At 37.3% G+C, this 22,687-nt stretch overlaps 1 protein-coding gene and 1 pseudogene across 1 annotated transcript; one reads left to right on the forward strand and one right to left on the reverse strand.

The window, feature by feature from the left end:
* Positions 1-6,505: 6,505 nt before the first annotated feature.
* On the reverse strand, positions 6,506-11,400 carry LOC139046467 (olfactory receptor 13D1-like; annotated as a pseudogene).
* A 6,765-nt stretch (positions 11,401-18,165) lies between these two features.
* On the forward strand, positions 18,166-22,401 carry LOC106830506 (olfactory receptor 13C7-like). Its single transcript, XM_014840075.3, has one exon. It carries the CDS (start codon positions 21,206-21,208, stop codon positions 22,214-22,216), a length of 1,011 nt encoding a protein of 336 aa, XP_014695561.2. The 5' UTR covers positions 18,166-21,205; the 3' UTR covers positions 22,217-22,401.
* The last annotated feature ends 286 nt before the right edge of the window (positions 22,402-22,687 follow it).

Here is a 22,687-nt window from a genome sequence, read left to right on the forward strand (position 1 = left end):
TCATAATATCTGGCTTTTCTGGCTGTTAACAATGGGAGATACTCACAGAAAAGCTATTGAACATAAGGGAAAGAAAAGCCTGCTCTTAAAGGGCTCATGCACAAATTCACCTGTTTTGTAAAGCAACTGAGAATCACCAGAAAGAAAGGTGCACAGTCCTTTGGTGAAAAGAGACTCATTTGATAGCTCTGGGCACATCTCAGCAAGAGGTGAGGCCTCCCCAGGCTGGGACCACCTCCCCAGGCACTGAGACATTGGTGGCAGCAAATATTGTGACCTAGTACAGGCGGGCTGACACAGATGCTGGCAGATGCCATTGGAGTACTTCCCCTGGCCTGTTAGTGCAGGGGTCTGCTGCACCCACTAGAGCACCAATTTAACCCAGCTTTGCCCGGCCAGGCAGCCCACCCAGGGACTGGTCCCCTCCCAACAGCAACCCAAGGGTTACCTCTGGGCCTGCATAGGTGGGGTGGGTGGGACCTCTGCAGAATGACACATCCTAACTCATTTTATGAGGCCAACATTACTCTGATACCAAAACCTGACAAGGACAACACAAAAAAGGAAAATTACAGACCAATATCACTGATGAATATCAGTGCAAACATCTCCGACAAAATACTAGCAAATCAAATACAACAATACATTAAAAAATCATACACCATGGTCAAGAAGGATTTATTCCAGGGATGCAGGGATGGTTCAAAGTCTGCAAATCAATCAGTGTGATACACCAAATTATTAAAACGAAGAATAAAAATTACATGATCCTCTCAATAGATGCAGAGAAAGCATTTGGCAAGATACACCATCCATTTATGATAATGATTCTGAATAAAATGAGTATAGAAGGAAAGTACTTCAACATAATAAAGACCATATATAAAATACCTGTAGCTAACATCAATCTCTGGAGAAAAACTGAAAGCTATCCCTCTAAGAACAGGAACCAGACAAAGATTCCCACCTTTACTACTCTTATTTAACATAGTATTGGAAGTCCTAGCCAGAGCAATCAGGCAAGAAAAAGAAAAGAAAGGGATCCAAATTGGGAAAGAAGATGTGAAACTGTCACTATTTGCAGATGATGTGATTTGATATATAGAAGACCCTAAAGAATTCATGAGAAGACTTTTAGAAATAATAAATAAATATGGTAAAGTTGTAGGATACAAAATCAACATACAACAATAAGTTGCATTTCTATACACTAACAATGAAGCAGCAGAAAGATAAATTAAGAATATAATCCCATTTACAAGTGCAACAAAAAGAATAAAATACCTAGGAATAAATTTAACCAAAGAGATGAAAGACCTGTACACTGAAAACTATAAAACGTTGTTGAAAGAAATTGAAGAAGACACAAAGAAATGGAAAGATATTCCTTGCTCTTGGATCAGAAGAATTAACAGGTAAAATGTCCATACTTCCTAAAGCAATCTACAGGTTCACTGTAATGCCTATCAAAGTTTCAATGACATTTTTCACAGAAAGAGGACAAAGAATCCTAAAGTCTATATGGAACAACAAAAGACCCCAAATAGCTAAAGCAGTTCTGAGAAAAAAGAACAAAGCTAGAGGTATCACGTTCTCTGATTTCAAAATACACTACAAAGCTATAGTAATCAAAACAGCATAATACTGACACAAAAACAGACACACAGATCAATGGAGCCCAGAAAAAAACCCACACATCTATGGACAGCTAATTTTCAACGAGTGAGCCAAGAATGTACAATGGATAAATGAAGGTCTTTTCAATAAATGGTGTTGGGAAAAATGGACAGCTATAAGCAAGGGAATTAAAGTAGACCATTAGATTACACCATACACAAAAATTAACTAAAAGTGGATTAAAGACTTGAATATAAGACCTAAAACCATAAAACTTCTAGAAGAAAACATAGGCAGTATACTCTTCAACATCTGTCTTAGCAGCATACTTTCAAGTACCATGTCTGACCAGGCAAGGGAAAGAATTAAAAAATAAACAAGTGAGGCTACATCAAACTAAAAATCTTCTGCACAGCAAAGGAAACCATCAACAAAATGAAAAGACAACCTAACAATTGGGAGAAGATATTTGGAAACCATGTATCTGATAAGGCGTTAATATCCAAAATATATAAAGAACTCATACATCTCAACAACAAAGAAACTAACAACCCAATTAAAAAATAGGGAAAAAATCTGAACAGACATTTCTCCAAAGAAGTTATACAGCTGGCCAACAGGCACATGAAAAGATGTTCAACATCACTAATTATCAGGGAAATGCAAATCAAAACAACAGTGAGATATATTACCTCATGCCTGTCAGAATGGCAGTAATTAACAAGACAAGAAATTACAGGTGTTGGAGAGGATGTGGAGAAAAGGCAACTCTCATATAGTGCTGGTGAGAATGCAAACTGGTGCAGCCACTGTGGAAAACAGTATGGAGATTCCTCAAAAAATTAAGAATAAAACTACCATATAATCCAGCTATTCCACTGCTGGGTATTTGTCCAAAGCACATGAAAACACGAATGCATAAAGATACATACACCCCTATCTTCATTGAGGTGTTATTCACAATAGCCAAGACTGGTAAACAACAGAAGTGTCCATCAAGGGATGAATGGATAAAGAAGATGTGGTATATATTCACAATGGAATACTGCCAAGCCATAAAAATGATGAAATCTTGCCATTTGTGACAACATGGATGGACTTTGAGGGTATTATGCTAAGTAACATTTCAGAAGGAGAAAGTCAGATACCATATGATCTCACTCATAAATGGAAGATGAAAACAACAACAAACAAACACATAGATACAGAGATTAGATTGGTGGTTACCAGAGGGGAAGGAGGGAGAGAGGTGGGCAAAAGTGGTGACTAGGAACATGTGTATGGTGATGGACGGTAGTCTTTGGGTGGTGAACATGATGTAATCTACACAGAAACCAAAATATAATGATGTACACCTAAAATTTATGTAATATTAGAAACCAATGTTACCTCAATAAAAAAAATTAAGGACAAAAGAAAAATGTATCTCTTGTAGATGGCCTATAGTTGGATCTTGTCTTTTACTCCATTCAGCCACTATACGTCTTATGATTGGAAAGTTTAGTCCACTTACATTTAAGTAATTATTGATAGATAAGCAGTTACTATTGTCAATTTGTTCCGTGTTTCTGTCTGTTTGTATCTCTCCTGTTTCTCTCTTCTCTTTTCTTTGTGGTTTGATGATTTTTTTGCAGTGGTATTCTTTGGTTCTTTTCTCTTTATCTTTTCTGTATCTATTGTACTTTTTTTGTGGTTATCATAGGATTTGTTTCAACTTTTTTTAGTTATAGTGGTGCGTTGTAATCTGATAAAAACAACACAATTTCCCATGCAAAAATTTTACACTTTACCCCTCCTCCCTTTATGTAATTATTGTTATATTTTACTTCTTTTTATATAGGCATACCTCAGAGATATTGCTGGTTTGGTTTCAGACCACTGAAATAAAGCAAATATTGCAATAAAGCAAGTCACATGATTTTTTTTTGTTTCCCAGTGCATATAAAAGTTATATTTACACTATACTATAGTCTATTAAGTGTGCCATAGCATTATGTCTAAAAAATGTAAATACCTTAATTAAGTTATTGCTAAAAAATGCTAGCCATCATCTGAGCCATTAGCAAGTCATATTCTTTTTACTGGTATAAGGTCTTGTAAAAAATGCAGTATCCATGAAGCACAATAAAGTGAAGTGCAATGAAATTAGGTATGCCTGTATTGTATTTCTATTAACAAATTTCTGTGGTTATAGTTATTCTTAGTACTTTGTCTTTTAATTTATATGCTAGTATTAAAAGTGATATACATGCCATCATTACAGTATACAGTATTCTGTGTTTGTATTTATATTTATCTTTAACAGTGAGATTTATATTTCATATTCTTTCATGTTGTTGTTTAGGATCTTGTAGTTTCAACTTGAAAAACTCCTTTAGTACTTCTTGCAAAGCAGGTCAAGTGGTGATGAACTCAAGTTTTTATTTGTCTGGGAAAGTCTTTATCTTTTCTTTATTCTTAAAGGATATTGGCTGGGGAAGGCACATTTGGTTGGCAGTTTTCTTCTTTTAGTAGTTTTAATATATCATCCTACTCTCCTGGCCTGCAAGACTTCTGCTGAAAAATCTGATGCTGTTCTTATGGGGAATCACTTGTATGTGACAAGTTGCTTTTCTCTTGCTGCTTTCAGAGTACTCCCTTTGTCTTAGACTTTTGACATTTAACAATAATATGTCTTGGTTTAGACCTCTTTGGGAACAAGCTATTTGGAGATTTTTGAGTTCCATAAATGTGGATGTTCATTTTCCTTCCTGATTTGGGATGTTTTCAGCCATTATTTCTATGAAAAGTTTTCTGTTCCTTTCTCTTTCTCTTCTCTTTTTGGGACTCCAATACTGCATATATTCATTCTTTGGATGATGTCCCGTAAGTCCCATAGGATTTCTTTACCCTTTTTCCATTATTTTTTACTTTTTGTTTCTTTAACTGGATAATTTCACATAACTTTTCTTTGAGTTTGCTGATGTTTTTCTTCTACTTGATTGAATCTGCCATAGAAGTTCTCTATTGAATTCTTCATTTCAGTCATTGTATTCTTCAGCTCTGGGACTTTTGTTTGGTTCTTTTTTTTGTGGTTTCTATTTCTTTATTGAATTTCTCATTTTGTTCATGTATTTTTTCCCCTGATTTCACTTTGTTGTGTATCTGTGTTCTCTTGTAGCTCATTGAGCACCTTTAAGTTTCTTTAAAAATTCTTTGTCAAAGAATTCATGGATCTCCGTTTGTTTAGGGTTGGTTACTGAAGCTTTATTACTTTCTTTGGATGTGTCATTTTTGCCTGATTCTTCATTATCCTTGTGGCCTTGTGTTGGTGTCTGTGCATTTGAAGGAGCAGTCACCTCTTCCAGGCTTTACAGACTGGTTTTAGTAGGTATTGACCTTCCACTGCTGGATTCCCAGACAGACAGGACTGCCTACATGATTGTGGTCAAGAAGGGTTGGAGTTGGGTCACAGGGCTGCTTCTGTGTCTGCAGATGGGTCCGTGGTTGACGGGCCTGTTACTGGGGGTATGGGCGGGTGTGACTCATGGTGGGTCTCTGGTCAGATGAGACTGCTTCTGCGACCATGGTCAAGTGGGGCTGGCGCTTAATCATGGGGCTGCTTCGAGGTCTGCAGTCAGAACCGTGATTTGTGCAGCCTATTACTGGGGGTGATTCAGGTGTGGTTCCTGCCAGGTTGGCATAAGGGCAGGACTAGTGGCAGGACCAAGTACAGTCAGGGCTGGAGCCAAGTCCACAGTGGGACAGGGCTGCTCCGGTGTCTGCAGCCAGGTACACAGTCAGTGGGCCTTCTACTGGAGTGTTAACCTGCTTTCTCAAACAACTTTCCTCAGTCTTAGGCTCCACTTGTGTGTCTCAGCCTCCTAACTGGATCCTGAAGCTCCCACAAAGACACTTTTGTCTGTGGTTGATTGCCAAGTCCATGTTTCTTTGGGATAACTAGGGATGGAGACCTCCTATTCTGCCACCTTGCTGATGTCACTTTTTCATTTTAAGAATTTTGAAAATCATCACAAGAGCAGGGAAAACTCTTGAAGAAGAAACATTTTATAATGGGAAAATAGCAGGAAGACGATATGATATAAGTTAACATGATGAGTGAAAGAAATGTGTTTTACCTGTTATATTTAGATGAGATAACACTGTAAAACACCCAGTAGAGAAAATTTGGATCTGGCTATAGATTTGGATTTATCAGTTTATTGTTGATTCATTGAAACAATGAGAATGGATGAGGTTGCCATAGGAGATAATACCAGAATTTTAGGTAGTAACCATTTTGTTGAGGAACATTAATATCAGGTCAATGTGTTTGAATTTTAGTTGGAAAAGCAAAGTAAGGTTTTGAGTAGTCAGTGATGAGGAAGACCATGAATTAGGAAAATTAATCTGGAAGGTAAACAGACTGTAAAGAATTAGGAAAAATTCAGAAACTGTGAAAATTCTTCAAGCATTATTATAATATCCAACTGAAAGATTGTAACATCTACAATCAGGATAGTAGCAGAGAACAAAAGGAATGAGATGGCCTTTAGAATAAAACAGATCTGTATTCAAATCCCATCTCAGACACTAATGTTCAATTATTTACCATTATCTAGAAAAGTGTAGGCATTCATATATTTGTTGAGTGAATAAATAAATTGAACTATCTCTGTTAATTCTAAGAACTAATAGCCTATTCTAAAGTGTAAACTCTAATTCTAATTCTAGTTCTAAAAATAAACTCAAGTGATATTGTCCCAAAGAATACAACTAAGAATAAAAAATAGAAAATATAGAAGAAAGAACAGATATTAGCTTCATATAAGATGATGTTTCTAACAGTTACATCAGGATTCCCTTAGGAGATGGTGAGCTCCCTATTACTAGAGTTGTGCAAGAAAGGATGGATAACAGCCCATCATTGATGTTTTAGAGGATATTCAAGCATCAAGTGTTGAATTAGATGCTTTTCATTCTGTGAGATTTGATTGCTGTAGTAACTGATCTTGAACATTACTTAGTGGGTTAGAAACTTCTTTCCCTTGGAGGAGGATAGGAACATGATATCTGATGTTGGTATCCAGTAACTAGTGATACCCTATGAATAATTGGAGTCAAGGTCATTTTTGATGACAATGAGGAGACAGCAAGCTTTGGTTGATAATATGTCTTGGATGTTTTCCTGAAGAGATTTTCTTTCACCATGAAATCCTTCATTTCATGCAAGTATCTTTTTATTACTACGTGATTGTTATTGTTCAAGTGAATCACATATATGTGTGACAAGGTGCTGGACTCCAATATTTCTAGTCACTGGTTTGATAATGAGGGCACTTAGTTTTTAGAAACTGCCTGAACTTCTTTTCTGTAGTTATAAAAGTAGAAACTGCCGTCTGTTTTTGGCATAGACTCACTCTTTCTTTTCAGAAGGACCACAATGAGAAGTGCTTTTAGTTATGTATCCACATGTTTTTATTGGGTTAAGCCTAATGCTTGTAGAAGAAGGAAATGAATAGGCCTCAGTACAAGGTGGCTGGCCTAAGAGCTAAAGAGGGAAATGGCTTTAAGAGGTTCCTGTGAGGAAGCATTGCTAGTGGATACTAGGAACAGTGATATTCAGTATTAAAGTCTTTTTTTAACTGCATCACTTAATTTTATTCTCAAGCTAAGTAGTCTGTTCAACATGACAGCCTCTTGAATGTGTATGTGTTCATAAGGGTACTTGCATATACTCTTTGGGGGGCAAAATGGACTGTAGAGAGTTTAAATACAGTGGAGAATAGATGTAAGATTATCAGAGAAAAATGATGGAGGAGCACAATAGAGCACTCTGGAGAAAAAATGACCAAGAACTAGGAAAATATACTCAGCAACATTTGCAAGGGGTATAAAGTGTGCATTCATGCAAGATAAAGATTATATTATCGTACTTTGGCTACTAAAAGAAGAGGTGATTCCTGAATGCTGGAGAATTTGGAGCTACTGGGTATTCTTAAAAATGACAAGTTTCTGAGACAGAGAGAACGAGAGAGCAAGAGTGAGAAAGAGACAGAAACAGAGAATTACAAAGTGACAGAGGGAGGGGAAGACACATCCAGATAGTATTAGGAAGAATTAGGAAAAAGGAATATACAGAGGAAAACTTAGAGCTGGGAGCTAGTGAAGAAGAGGTACAGGGTGAGATAAGGTAAAAGAATGCATTAATTGGGATTTATATGGTTGTAAGCAATGGAAATCAACTCAGATTATTTTTAAAGGAGCTTTATTGGCTCAAATAATTTAAAAGTCCAAGCATGAATATTTTTAGACCCAGCTTTGTCTAGGAGTTGACATCAAGCACATTCTAATTCCTTCCCTCAACTCTACTTTCCTCTTTGGTGATTTTTTGTTCAGTCTGTCTCTACCCACTTATTGATAAAGGTAGACAGGAGAATATCCAAGAATATGTCCCACCAGTCTAGAAACTTGAAAAAAGAGTGACTCTTCTGATATTAGAACAACATTTTGACAATTAAGTCTGACTAACATGGCTTAGGGCACATGTTACCCTGAATGAATCACCGTGGCCTAGTGGGATGTTCATTTTTCATTGACCTAATCTGTGTTTCATGCTTATCATTCCATCCAGAGAGTGTGGTCAGTCCTATCGAGGAAAATATCGACTGAGACCAGGAGACAATTGGTGCCTTAAAATGAAAAGATTTATTCTTTTACCAGATGAGGGGATGCTGGACAGCCAAAATCAATATATATACATACACCTCAAGGAGGCTGAGAAAGAAGATAAGAGAGAGAGAGAAGAAAGAGAAAGGTAGAAGAAGAGAAGAGTGAAGGAGAGAGAGAGAGACAGAGATACAGAGAGACAGAGACAAAGAGAGAGAGGTAATCATCATGAGCAGCATCCATCATGCCGTGGGACCAAGAGGCATAGCTGCATATAACTAGAGAGACTGCTGAAAAGATATTATGTGAAAAGGTTTACACGTACATTCTCGGTTGTAAAAATGAGAATTCTGCATTTGGCTTTACCAAAACAATGCTCTCACTGTACTGAGTTCTGCAACTTCATCTGTGAATACCAAAAATATATTTTTCCCCAATTTTAGTTATCACATGTCTTAAGCACTTTTATATTTTCCATGAGTGTAAGGGTCTACTCAAGTTCTTATTCATAGCCTCTTTCACTTCCTTATTCCTCAGGCTATAGATGATAGTGTTCAACATCGGGGTTATCACTCCATAAAACAGCCCAATGATCTCATCAGATGTCTTTGTGTCCTTTGACTTGGACTTCATGTACATAAAAAAAGCTGAACTATAGAATAAAATTACTACAGCATGGTGGGCTGAACAAGTTTAAATGGCTTTCTTTCTCCCTTCAGTGGAGTTATGTCTCAAGATGGTAGAGAGAATGAAAATATAGGAAATAAAAATTAACAGTAGGGGAATCACTAAGAAAACAATACTTGCCACAGTTATGATAAGCACAATGATGGTGATATCTGAACAGATGAGTTTCATAAGAGCCAGTAACTCACAGGTAAGATGGTCTATGGCATTATTCCCACAGAAAGGTAACACTATTGTCAGGATTGTTTACACTAAGGAGTTCAGACAGCTTATGATCCAGGACTATGTAGCCATGTGCACATATAGCACCCTGATCATCATGATGGGGTACCTCCCTGGGTTGCAGATGGCCACGTGCTGATCATAGGCCATCACAGCCAGGAGGACACACTCATTGGGAGCCCAACCCGAGGGAGATAACTATCTGCAGAGCACAGCCAATGAAGGAGATGGATTCTCTTCTTGACCTAAATATGATGAGCACTGGGGGAATGAACAATGGTGTGTAACAGATGTCCAAGAATGAGAGATTCCCAAGAAAGAAGTACATGGGTGTGTGGAGGCAAGAATTGAGGATGCTGATAATAATGAGGAGACTGTTTCCCAGGAGGATTATCAGGTACATGATGAGGCAGAGCATGAACAAAGGACGCTGGAGCTCTGGGTATTGGGAAAGGCCCACCAAAAGGAATTCGGTCACAGCAGAGTAATTCTGCATCTCCATGTGTCCAAGTCACCCGCAGAGTTCAGATAATGACGCGCATCAGGGAAATTTATAATTTAGTTTAAAAAATAACTGTAACTTGCACTATTTTGTTTGATATTTAGAACATCTCTGGGAATCAGGAAAGGCATGGATATAATTTTAATTTTATTGATGATGAACTGAAGCACTGAGAGATTTAGTGCTTTATGGGGTCATGCAGCAGCAGAGGCAAAGCTACCAATAACCCCAAGAATTGTGCTGTGAGGTGTCAGGCCTCTGGTAAAATAATAGGGACAACATAATTCTAAATGGAGATATAGAGCAATCTAATTATTCATGGATATTCTGAAGTAAAAGTTTTTTTTAAATGAAGTGGATTCTATTTGAAAATAATACAATATGCAATCAGTATCATACCATTTAGCTTGTGTGTAACTTTGGATAAGATACTTCACTTTCTCAGCCTCAGTTGGTTCACGGTAAAATGTGGGAAAGAAATAACTCTGGCAATTTGTTTTATTAAGTTACATAAAATATGTGAGGTGCCTGTTATAACACGATTAACATTGTATTTATAATTCTAATGGTTTTATAATTATACTTTTGATTTTAATTATTAGGTTTCGTGACTGGCTCGGAAAGAATAATTTATGTAGGGTGTTTATGGTGATGGCATTAACTTTTGAGGTCATAGTGGACCGACTTTGAATATTTTTTCTTCTCAGATGGGCATTTATCTGTTCTTCTTTCAAGGACCAGTTGGGAGTTAATCTGAAAATATTTGAGATTGGTCCCAAGGAGCTTCCAGGGGCTTAAGCAGCCTGGATCTAGGTTAAGTACAATATTTTTTAGAACCTGGAATTTCCCCTTTCTTAGTATAGGTCACCTTTGTAACACTAAATTCTGTAATTCTTCTTTTTCTGTCGCCAAAATCCTAGGTGCATATTTTATATTTTTTCAGGCAAGTTAATGTCGTTTTACTCAATACTTAATTATTTTTTCTCAATATTTATATATAATACCTTGGAATGCATCTCTGGGTCTTCTAAATTTTTTGGCAAGGAAGCTTCTGATAACTAATATATAAAATGTGCTTATAGTAGTGGCTGGCAGAAGGATTTTATGAATGTTGGTAAGTATTAGTATGGCTGCACCAGTGATAGCTAATATTTATTGAGAACTAACTCTGCGCTAGGCACTCTTATAAACACTTTTCTGTATTAACTCATTTAATATTCACTGCAATCCTATGAGATAAGTATTATGTATAATAATAGTATTAGATACTATTATTATCCCCACTTTACAGTGGAGCAAAAAGAAAAAGAGAAGTTAAAGTAGCTTGCCCAAGGTCATACAGCTAGAACTAGGATTTAATAACTGGCAGTCTAGATCCAGAGTCAGATGTCATAACAACACCATGGTACCTATCACAGATCCTCCTCTTTACGTCTGAAAATACTACATGGCTTTTAGCTGTGTTGGAATTAACATCCCTGCCTTACTTGCTTTTTCCAGCCTACACTGATCTTTCCATAGGTTCTTATGAAACTTATGCAGTGTTAGTACCATATGAAAACTCAGCTTGTGCCCCAATTGTTTAATATTTCTCTGATATAATGTCCAAGTAAGATTAGATTTTTGATGCAGGCACTGTGCCTTATGCTTTGTTGCATTCCTGTGATAGATGAGTCCATTGGACTAGGGCTGAAGGGTAGAAAATTTCTCCCTTTTCCTGTCCTCAGCCCTAACCAACCATTTGCCCTGCCTTCCTGTTTCTGGAGATCAGAGGGCATGATTCCTTGGCTGGTCACATAGGGCAGCCCTCCTGGCTTCTCCATTACCTTTATATATTTTTTCTGTTGTTCTTAGTGAGTTATCACCTAGACAATTGTTTGGGAGAGATTAACAAGGATGATGGTGCAATATCTTAGTAATTTAGAAAAAATTTCATTCTCCCTACACTTCCCTGCCTATGTCTATTCACATAGGCACATGGCCTTATTTCCTCAAGCGTACTTTGAGGCAGTTCTGATTTATTTGAGCACAGCTGTTCTAAGTAGAAGGAGCAGGAGGAGGAGAAGAAGAGGTCAGAGAAGGACAAAAGGAGCCTATTTTTACAGTTACTAATGAGCACTAAACTTAGCACTTATATCTTGGGAGTGGGTGTTGAGAAGAAACAGAGAGTAGCTCTCTCGTTTTTGTTTTTTTTTTTTCCCTAAAGATTGGCACCTGGGCTAACAACTGTGGCCAATCTTTTTTTTTTTTTTTTTCTGCTTTATCTCCCCAACCCCCACCTGTACACAGTTGTATATCTTAGTTGCATGTCCTTCTAGTTGCGGGATGTGGGACGCCGCCTCAACGTGGTCTGACGAACAGTGCCATGTCCGCGCCCAGGATCCGAACCCTGGGCCACCGCAGTGAAGCGCGCGAACTTAACCACTCGGCCACGGAGCTGGCCCCTCTCTTTTTCTCTGCTCAAAAAACACCTCAGATGATAGAGGCCATTTTTTCCAATATCTGGAACAAATACGAGAAAGTGGAGACACCCTATTAACATTGAATTAACGCATCATAAAAGGCCCCAGTTTAACCTTCCCATCTTCTTCCCTGTCTTTTCCATATTTCCCCACCCCACGACCATGTCAAGGGAGACGTTATTGGGAAAGGTTTTGCTTCCCCATAATCTTCATTAGTCTTTCCTCAAAAGCCAGTCTAAAATAACAATACAATCTGTGATAAAACAGAGTAGTTGCTATGTAATATGCCTTCAAGAAAAGTCCCCTGCAACCAGATTGTCTCCCCTAAATGCTGCTAATATAGAAGTTATGCAGCCACCCCTTACTCTTCTTCATGCTCTGTAATAGCCAGGCTGAACTCCTCACAGTGTACCCCAAACACTGTACTATTTCTTCTTTCTGTTTTTGTACAAGCTCTTATCTTAAACTGGAAAGGCCCCTCCCAGTTAGTTATTACCTTTTTCTAGGAAACCTTCCTGAACTTTCTGTTTGAGGCCAATGCCTATTTTAAGTGCTTCCACAGAACTGTACTTCTCTCTTTTATGGCATCTTTCATTTATTCATTTATTTAACACTTAGCACAGTAGATACTGTAGTATTACCAGAGATCTAATTGGGAGAAAGATAGAGACTGATCCTCTAAATGGACACTGGACATAGATTACTTAGGAAAGAGTTAGTTTATACTTTCAAGAGACAAATAATTCTTGTGCTACATAGAGAGTTTAATGTCCAAAAAATTATGGAACACTTTGCAAATTGTTTTATCAAAATAAAATAACTTTCATACTCTAAATCGTCAAAGATAGAATAAAACTATGGTTCAATCTCACTTGAATATATATGTAAAAATCATAAATATATTTAAACTAAATCCAACTCTATATTAATTTCATGAATGCAAGGCATTCCAAATTAATACTTAGAGATCCATCAATATAATGTACAAACAGGTAAATAGAAAAAAACCTTGTATGATCATGCAGATAGATATTAAAATTTCAACATTCTTGATAAGAACTCTTAGTAATTTAGACATGGGCCAACTTGATTTTAAATGATGAAACTCTGGAGCTATTTCCCTAAAAGTCAAAGATTACTGTTGTTATCATCGTCATCGTTATCATATAATATTATTTTCTGAAATCTCCAACCAATAGACAATTGTAATTTTTTTTTCTTTAGGATGTTGAAAATCTGGTTTGTGGTTGTGAAACATGTTATAATATGTGAGAAAACATACCTTTATTTGTTATACCACTGAAAATTGTAATCTTGGAGAAGAGTTAAGGACAAGGAAAAATGCTCAGATATAATATTATGTGATAAAAGCAAATTTCATGGAAATATAAATCATCACAATTTTGTATATATGTATCTGGAAGAAACCACACCAAAGTATTTTGTGGTTTTCTTAGATCGGGTCTTCAGGCATTTAAAATTTTCTTAGTCTTTTTTATATTTTCCAAATTTTCTTTAATAAACATGTTTTTATTGTAAAAATAAGAAATAAATTTAAATTTTCTTTAATAGGGTACTGCCCTGGGGCAAATGTTGACATCTTCATGTTGTTTCTAATGGTTAGAAGATCACCAAAGAGGCCCAAAGGCCCAGGTGTTTCTTGGTCCCAGCTGTCTCTAAAATCCAAGAAGGAAAAAGAACAGCCAATGGATTGGAAATTGACTTGAGATTTTCTGTTGCTTTATTACATAGACTAATTTATGCCATTTAATGTTCTGATTTCAACCAATCAATCTCACAGATATATCCACTCTGAGAAGACATGCTGACACAGCCCAATTCTTGCAAAAGGATTCTAGAACCCACCGTTTAGAATGTGAACAAGGTTAGCAGTGCAGATAGGATGCACTGAAAAAGCAGCAACAGTATCACATAGTAAAAAGAAAAACAGAGGGTATACCTGGTAGAAAGACAAGACCATGGGGAAACAGCAGGGGCTTCCGTTACCTTTGTTTCTTTCTCTTTGTCTGAAAGTAAAGTTTCAACTTCTTGTCTCCCTGAGATTTGTCCATCTCCCCACAGGCCCTGTCCTTGGATTATTTTTCACCATTGGGCAGCACCGATGCAAGGAAAGAAAACTCTGAGACTCATAGATCATGTGCATCTCAGGAGAAAATTCCCAGTGCTAAGTATGGAATTCTAATTCCAGAGTCACCTAGTTTCCCCTATTGTTTATAAAGCAACTTTGTTCTTCACAATATGAAACATCCCTCTCAAGAGATCCCCAGTGCTTGTCTGAATAAATAAGCCCCTACAAGCCCTAAAAGGAAATGATAATGGATAAAATGGAATGAGCAAAGCCTCAGGCAAAAACCAAAGACCTTTTCTCCTTTTTCTACATGGTATTGAGAATTATCCTGGTTTTTTTTTTTTACCAACGTTTCTGTGTGGAAACCAAGTGTAATTTTTTTGTTGCTGGATACACAGCAAGAGTGTTTAGCTCTTATCTAGTGGGAACTTCTACCTGAGCAAAAGGTTCACTCCTTGGATTGATTCAGCTCATCCTGCATGCTCTGACCATCTCTAAGACTGAACCATGGAAGCCCACTGTGCCCTAATCCTTTTGTCTCTTTGTCTGGATTGCCGATAAGATTTATTTGTGAAAAGTACCATGTCTTAATGGAAAGAGCAATTGGCTTGAAGTCAGAGGACTTAGAGTTCAGTCTCGGCTCTGTGGCTTATTAATTGTACAAACCTTGGGCAAGAAACTTAGTCTGTCAAAGCATGATGTGTCATCTGTAATATTAGCATAGTAGCACCCATTTTATAGAATTGTTGTAAAGATGGTATGTGATATGTGATAGTCTTTGGCACAGAATGAATGCATAACAGGTTAATTTAATCTGGACTCTCAGGCTGACATTTTCTTCTCTTTTTCATTGTAAATGAATAATTTAAAATGATGTTCATAGATACTCAACATTTTTCCTTGATGTAATATTTCTTTTTTCATTGTTTTATTTAGAACTTTTCAAATTAATAAAGGGAAAAAGACTGAGGAACTGTTATAAACTGGAAGAGATAAAGGAGAAAGAACAATTATATACAGTGTTGGATCCTAAAGAGGCTCCTAGAATAGAAACAGACATTAGTGTAAAATTGGTGAGGTTTGAATAAAATCTACAGTTGATATAATGTACTAATGTTAACTTCTTATTCTTGATAATTGTACTATGGTTGTGTAAGATGTTAACGTTAGAAGTTAGATGAGAGATGTAAGGGAACTCTTCGAACTAATTTTGTAACTTTTCTGAAAGTTTAAAATAGTTCAAAGTAAAAAGTTTTAAAAAATAAAAAAAAATATTTAGAATTTATCATTCCCATTTCTCCTTATCTTTTTGAAACAAATCTTTACAACTCTTCCCCAATGCTTCCCATTCAATTTTTGGTGTAGGATTCTTACCTTCTCCACACACAATAGTTAGCATGTCCTGTTGGGACTTCAGTTTCTAACATACATATTCATTACTATATATCATTCCTTTTTCCAGTATTTTGCCAACGTCTTTGTTTCTAGGTAAATTTATTGTGGTTGCACTTACTCAAGCTAGTTGACATCTTAGCTCTCTTCTTTTTGAGTTGTTGCTAAGCTGTGGGGCCCACCGTTAAGAAACCCACCATTCCAGATTACTGTGAGTAGTGTCAAGGGGAACAGACCAAAGGCAAGGCTATCATGCCTGCCCAATTGTCCTGTCTTGAATTTGTATCAATAGTAAAGAATATAAATGTTCTTCAATCTCTGGGCCCTAAAGATTTCTAGGGGATCCGTCAGTGGCTCTGGTAGCCAATTTAAATCATTCTTTGTCTTCTTCTAAGGAACTCTGTAATCCCAGAAGTGATTTAAATAATATCTTTAAACTGTATGGAAGGTAGTAGTAGCTCTTAAAACTTCAGGGATATTGTCTCAAAGATCAACTATATTTAATTTATTAAACAATAATTGCTTACTAAAGTATTTTATAATGGCTGCTTTAAATTCCTTGTCAAATAATTCCAACATCTGTTCGTCTTGTTGCGTCTAGAGAATGTCTTTTATCATTCAAATTGAGATACCTGATTCTCTGTATGAGGAGTGATATTCATTTGTATCCTGGATATTTTGGGTACTATGAGCATCTGGATCTTATTCAAATCTTCTGTTTTAGCAGCCCTCCTCTAAAACCACGTCTTTTAGGGAAGAGAGTCACTGCCTCATTCATGCCAGATGGGGTGGAAGTCTAGGCTCCTCAAATGGCATTCGTTACACAGCTCAGATGGAAGGATTCATTACCACTAGGCGGTGGTGAAAACCCTGACTTCCTACTAATCCTCCTCTGAAAACCTGTCTAGAGGGAAAGGGCACCTGTTACAGTCGGAAGAGGGTATGTTACCAAACCAAGTGGGTTTTCCTCCAGGTGAGTTAAATCAGACTCTCCACCGGAAGTAGTTGTCTCGCAAAGTAAGATATATTTGTGGCAAATAGGAGACCATGGAATCATTTCCAAAGTCATGGCCTCCCCCAAATAAAGGGAAGCAGGGACCTTTTATTTCAGATGGGAAATGAATATTCAAAAGGGAGAGGCAGGTATTCTCTTGCTCAGGCTCAGTTGGAAAATATGGTTCTACACACTGTGCAGGTTCCGGTAATAAGAGATCTGAGCATTAAAAATAAGGCAAAGGTCATAGGAGTAACTCCTGTGGTGAGACATGGTCTGGTTCAGGGAGGTTGGTGACTGCATCTCCCTAACATAACAAAAGGAAAAAGAACAATTTGGAGAAACAGTTGAAATATCCAAACCCACCCTTGAGTTCCTTGGGGTAACTAGTGGTGACGGGTAGAAGTCTAGCTTCTCCATCTGATAGTTGCTGAAGAGTTGGGGGGGGGGGGGTTGCAGTATTTTTCTCTGGTGTTTTGCTGTAATAGGGCAATTATTGCCAAAACGTTTTCTGTCTTGCTAAGCAACTGCTTTCCTGATTCTGTGGCTAGAGAGAATACACCTTTCTTGGTGCTTTTTTGTAGTTGTTCCCATTGGTGTTTCCAAGTTGTAGGCTTATCTAGCACTCAGTCTGGGATATACAGAAGGCAAAAAGAAAACCTCGGAAATCCACTGCCTGTGGTTCCTTGGGTCCCAAAGTCCCTAGCTGGTTTTTTTCTCTCCACCATCCAGAATCTTCTTATGCCTTTTAAAAAAAAATACATATATGTATATATATATATATATATATATATGTCTGGTACTTAATTATATTGTTCTTTTGTCTTTAGACAGACTGAAATGGACAGGTATACCAGCTTCCTAGTAAAGGGACAAGAAGATGGCATTTAAATGCCATGTAACTATGACATACAGAGGGACCTGGGAGTTAGGAGACTTGAGTAGTATGTGCCAGCCCCTCAAGGGAAAAGCATGGATTGATGTGTGGCCCAGCATGAAGGAGAGCAACATGAATGGAGAATTCAGTGCAAGCTCTGTTTGGAGTATAGACAGGCAGTTGGCATTAAGGAGGTTGACCCAAGATATTAAGAGCCTAGGCATTGGCTTGCAATTCTTTTTATTTTTTATTTTTTATTTTCTTACTGAGAAAGATTCACCCTGAGCTAACATCTGTTGCCAATATTCCTTTTTTTGCCTGAAGAATATTCATCCTGAGCTAACATCTGTGACAATCTTCCTTTTTCCCCTGAGGAATATTCACCCTGAGCTAACATCTGTGACAAGCTTCCTCTATTTTTGTTGTGGGTTGCTGCCACAGAATGGCTGCCAACGAGTGGTGTAGGTCCACGCTTGGGAACCAAACCCAGGCCACTGAAGCAAGATGTGCCAACCTTAACCACTAGGCCACAGGGCCGGCCCTCTGGCTTGCCATTCTTGCAATGGGCTGTAGTACCTGGCAGGGGGACTAAAGTAATTTATGGGATCTAGGGAAGAAGCAGATATAATTCCTGGAAAAAGGAGCCCTCAATTAGTAACACTGAATTGAATGAAATCAGATTGGAAGAAGATGAGAATGGTAGACTAGGGCTTGGAAATGTTGACGAGCAGTACTTGATCATGAACCCTATAAGTTCATCTTAATTGTTTCTTATTACCACATTTGGCCTGGAAAGGGATGGAGTTTTGTAGCTGTAAGTGATATTTATGTGGTGGCTGAGTACATTTGAGACAACAGATATATAATCCTGTATCCACTGGAGTAGTTTAGGGAATTACACTAAATATTCTCTTTCTGTTCCTCATTGAAAGTTCTGAAAATAGTACTGTCTCACAGAATTATTCTGAGTATTGCTCAGACACCTGAGTCCTGTACTCCCTCCAATGCCTGGGAATGGCCAGACCAGCAGTGATGCTGAGTGGAACAGTGCAGACTTGGACTGGATTCCATGTGAGTTCTGGTCACAGGAAGTTAAGGTTGCCAGGTTAGCGAAGAAAAATAGATGCCCAGTTAAATTTGAATTATTTCTAATTGCTTTTGCATCTGTATACTAGGATAAAAGAAAAATATTGCATAGGAAATACTTATACAAATATTTGTAAAAATTACTTGTTTATCTGAAATAAATTGTAGGTATCTATATGACATACTTCTTTAATTATATTTCTATAATTATTTGGCTCTACTTAACATTCCTTTGTTTCGCATAATTCGCTTACAAAACTCCTTGCAGTTACAGTCTGTCTTCCATTTGCATTGTAATATAGCTTTTACCCTGATCACATCAAAACTACTTAATTCCTTTTTCCACTGAACATTCGCTAGTGAGAAAAAATGCTCAAAATTTGCATTATGAGCCAGTATACTGAAAAAGTACTTGCATAAAGTTAACAACTCTGAGAACTGCTCTTCAAATTTGATTTGTCAAAGCAGGAAATACCACCTTTCGTGGCATAAGTTGCTTTCCCATTGTTCAAGATTATGTTGCATCTTTTGCTCAATGACTTTTAAAAAATGTTGTCCACTGACAATAAAGAGTACTGTTAAGTTTTATCCCCTTATTTTTAACACTACGCATGATGAGTTCACTTGTTTCCATGCTGGAAGAGTATTTCATAACATTCATGTAAAATGACTGAATTCTTCAAGGGTTGATATTGATTTCAAAAGATAGTCATGGCAAATGTCATAATAATTATCCACTTCAAGTTGGAACTTTTTTCCTCTTCATAAGTAAAGAGTGGTTTCCTGACATCATGGAAATTGTTGATGTGGTCTGCTTCGTGTTATGTCATGCCAATGTGGGCATGACTGAAGGACAGGTTGGATAAGTTTGTGATATTATGCATGTGTTTGAACAGAGGGCATGAGTGAAAAAAATTAAAATGACTGTGCATATGATTCTGGCTGTTTAGAGAGGGCAGTGAAACCAGAACGAAGCTTATGGGCTCAGAGACTCTAGGCTTTAGAGGTCAAAATAAAGATGATTAGCAGATAATTTATTAAGAACGAAGTATCCTTTTTACCTCTGTCACAGATTACTGCTACATCTTTCCACCAGATATAGTCAATCCTAATTTTTACGTCTTGACCATTTTACCTGAGTAGCAGTTCTAAATTTGCTCTTCCCAGAGGGTGTAAAGTCAAAAGAATTATTTCTGTTTGGGGTAACACTTTAATTAAATTGTATTAGCAACTTTGTTTTAATTGCTTCTAAGGGACTTCATCCCAAAAGTACTAGAAAGTTTCTAAATTCTATCCAATCCACATGGTGAATTTTAAATTGCTTTTGGGATTAGACATGTCCTCAAAGCAGCAAAGACTAAGTTGCTTTGGTGCTCCACTGGCTGGTCCTTTAAAGGATCCTGTGTTAGTGAAATGACTATAAAGAGCCCCAACTTTCATCTTTACTGGAAGTCAGTTCTATTTTGCCACTAGTTAATTAATTCATTTTTTTCCAATAGCAATGGCAGCCACTTAGCTACTTGATATTAATGAAAACTGAGAAGCAGTTCTTTTAGTTATCTTACTGAACTTATTGAGATGGAATTTATGAGACTAGAAATCTCATTTAAAAAGTAGGACTTCTGTTTCTGGCATTTTAATATAGAAGTACTCTATATTCTAGTGAAGTGGGGATACAAATAATTATAACATATTGCTACTGCTTGAGAACATTTTGAATGGTCTGTTCCTCTTTATTATGGCTATTCTGAATATGCAGTGAGAGGAAAACCTGCAGAGCTGCTGTTAGAGCAGAAGAAGCTGATTTCTGTGCAGGGAGAAGATAATATGTATTTTCTCATACCTGTAAGTAAAAGAGAAAATCCCCTGTCACTAAAATTTCTTAGTTTGTAAATTTATTTATGGTTTGACTGTAGATTGAGACATGTACACCAGAGTTTTTCTGAGGTCAACTTGTCGTTCATTATGTGTATCAGGCAGGACAACAGAGTTACCTAGATATCTCAATTTGTACTGAAAAAGATAAAGAAGAAAACTTTTCTCTAAAAATGCTTTCTTTTTTCTTTTGCAAACATTATTAACGTGTGTAATTGATATTCTTAGGATATTGTAGGTATATATTTCCTCCCAAATTAGAAATAACCAAAAGTCCTTTTTCTAAAGGTGTATCTTTTCAGTCTAGCCACAAAACTCTATTGAAACTGAGGTTAAATAGAAATTCTATTGAAACTGAGGTTATCATAGAAGCAGGACTTACATGTAGCATTTTGTTTTAGTAACTGAAGAATAGTGATTTTTGTTAAGGTTAACATTTTAGTCATGTTCTTGATTGTTTGGCCAAAATGTTATGATGACATTTCATTCAAAATAATTTCAAATTCATAATGTAAGTGAGATACATAATTCTAAACCAGTTGTATGTGTTCTGGATCCCTTTTCTAACAAGGCCATATTTTTTCTGGAGCTAAAGCCTCCTTCATGAAATCTAAAAGTCTAACTGGCCTTAGCTTACAGGATTGTAACATATTCTTATGCTGTCTGTGTATCCAACTATAGGTCCATATTAGCCATAAGGGAAGCCACTTAAGGATGCAAACAACTCTTACAAACACTGCTGTAACAGATTCACATGCATTTCGGCGGCTGCAGAATTCTTTTGGTGAAAGAAAATATTAACATGGGAAAGTCCAATCAGTCTTCTGTGACAGAATTTGTCCTACTGGGGCTTTCAGGCTACCCAGAGCTTGAGGCCATTTACTTTGTACTGGTCCTATATATGTACCTGGTGATCCTACTGGGAAATGGAGTCATCATCATTGTAAGTATCTATGACTCCCACCTGCATACCCCCATGTACTTTTTCCTCAGTAACTTATCATTCTTGGACATTTGCTACACCAGTTCTTCTATCCCCTTATTTCTCAGCAGCTTCTTAACTTCAAAGAAAACTATTTCCTTCTCTGGGTGTGGAGTGCAAATGTTTTTCTCCTTTGGTATGGGAGCCACAGAGTGTGTCCTTCTAAGCATGATGGCGTTTGACCGCTATGTGGCCATCTGTAATCCTCTGAGATACCCCATCATTATGAGCAAGGCTTCATATGTGCCCATGGTCTCTGGGTCCTGGATTGCAGGGGGTGTCAATTCTGTGTTGCAAACCTCTCTTGCAATGCGACTTCCTTTCTGTGGAGATAATGTCATTAATCATTTTACTTGTGAAATCTTGGCTGTCTTGAAATTGGCCTGTGCTGATGTCTCCATAAATGTTCTTAGCATGGTTGTTGCTAATATGATTTTTCTTGTGGTCCCAGTACTTTTCATTGTTGTTTCCTATGTTTTCATTCTCTTCACCATCCTGAGGATTCCTTCTGCAGAGGGAAGGCGCAAAGCCTTCTCCACCTGCTCCGCCCACCTAACAGTGGTGGTTATATTCTATGGAACCATCCTCTTCATGTATGCAAAACCCAAGGCTAAAGACTCTTCTGGTGTGGACAAAGTACAAGTCACAGACAAAATCATCTCTCTCTTCTACGGAGTTGTGACACCTATGCTCAATCCCCTCATCTATAGTTTGAGGAACAAAGACGTGAAGGCAGCTGTGAAGAATATACTGTGTCGGAAATGCTCCTCAGAGGGAAGGTGAATGCTACTTTTTAAAAAAATTCCTTTACTCTGATGGCAGGACTAGTTCTCACCTGGAAATTCCAAAATAAATATAAGAGTTGGTGGTACCATTAATTCCTGAAATCTTCATTTTTCCGTTCTTGGTATTTAAATGTGAGAGAAATCTAAGGTGCACATTTTCCTTTCATGACTGGATTTAGGAGAAAAGGGATGGAAATTTAGGGGTAAAATGTTTCTCTTGCAAACCACCAAGTTCTCACAGATAACAGAATTTAGTTTAACTCTGGAATGATGAGTTCTGTAATGTCTGTAACTGGCTTAACCTCTTATTCTCTATGTGATCAGTTTTCTAGTCTCATATCCTTCTTAGGAAGATAAAGTAGAAAGTGCCTTGTTAGGGGCAGAGTGCTATACAAACTCAACGTTAAATAATTCATAATGGGGTAGTCTTTGCTTATATAGAGGGCAAGGGTGAGCACTTTAGGGCGTT

This window comes from Equus asinus, chromosome 10, assembly GCF_041296235.1.
Source record: "Equus asinus isolate D_3611 breed Donkey chromosome 10, EquAss-T2T_v2, whole genome shotgun sequence".
NCBI lineage: Eukaryota > Metazoa > Chordata > Mammalia > Perissodactyla > Equidae > Equus > Equus asinus.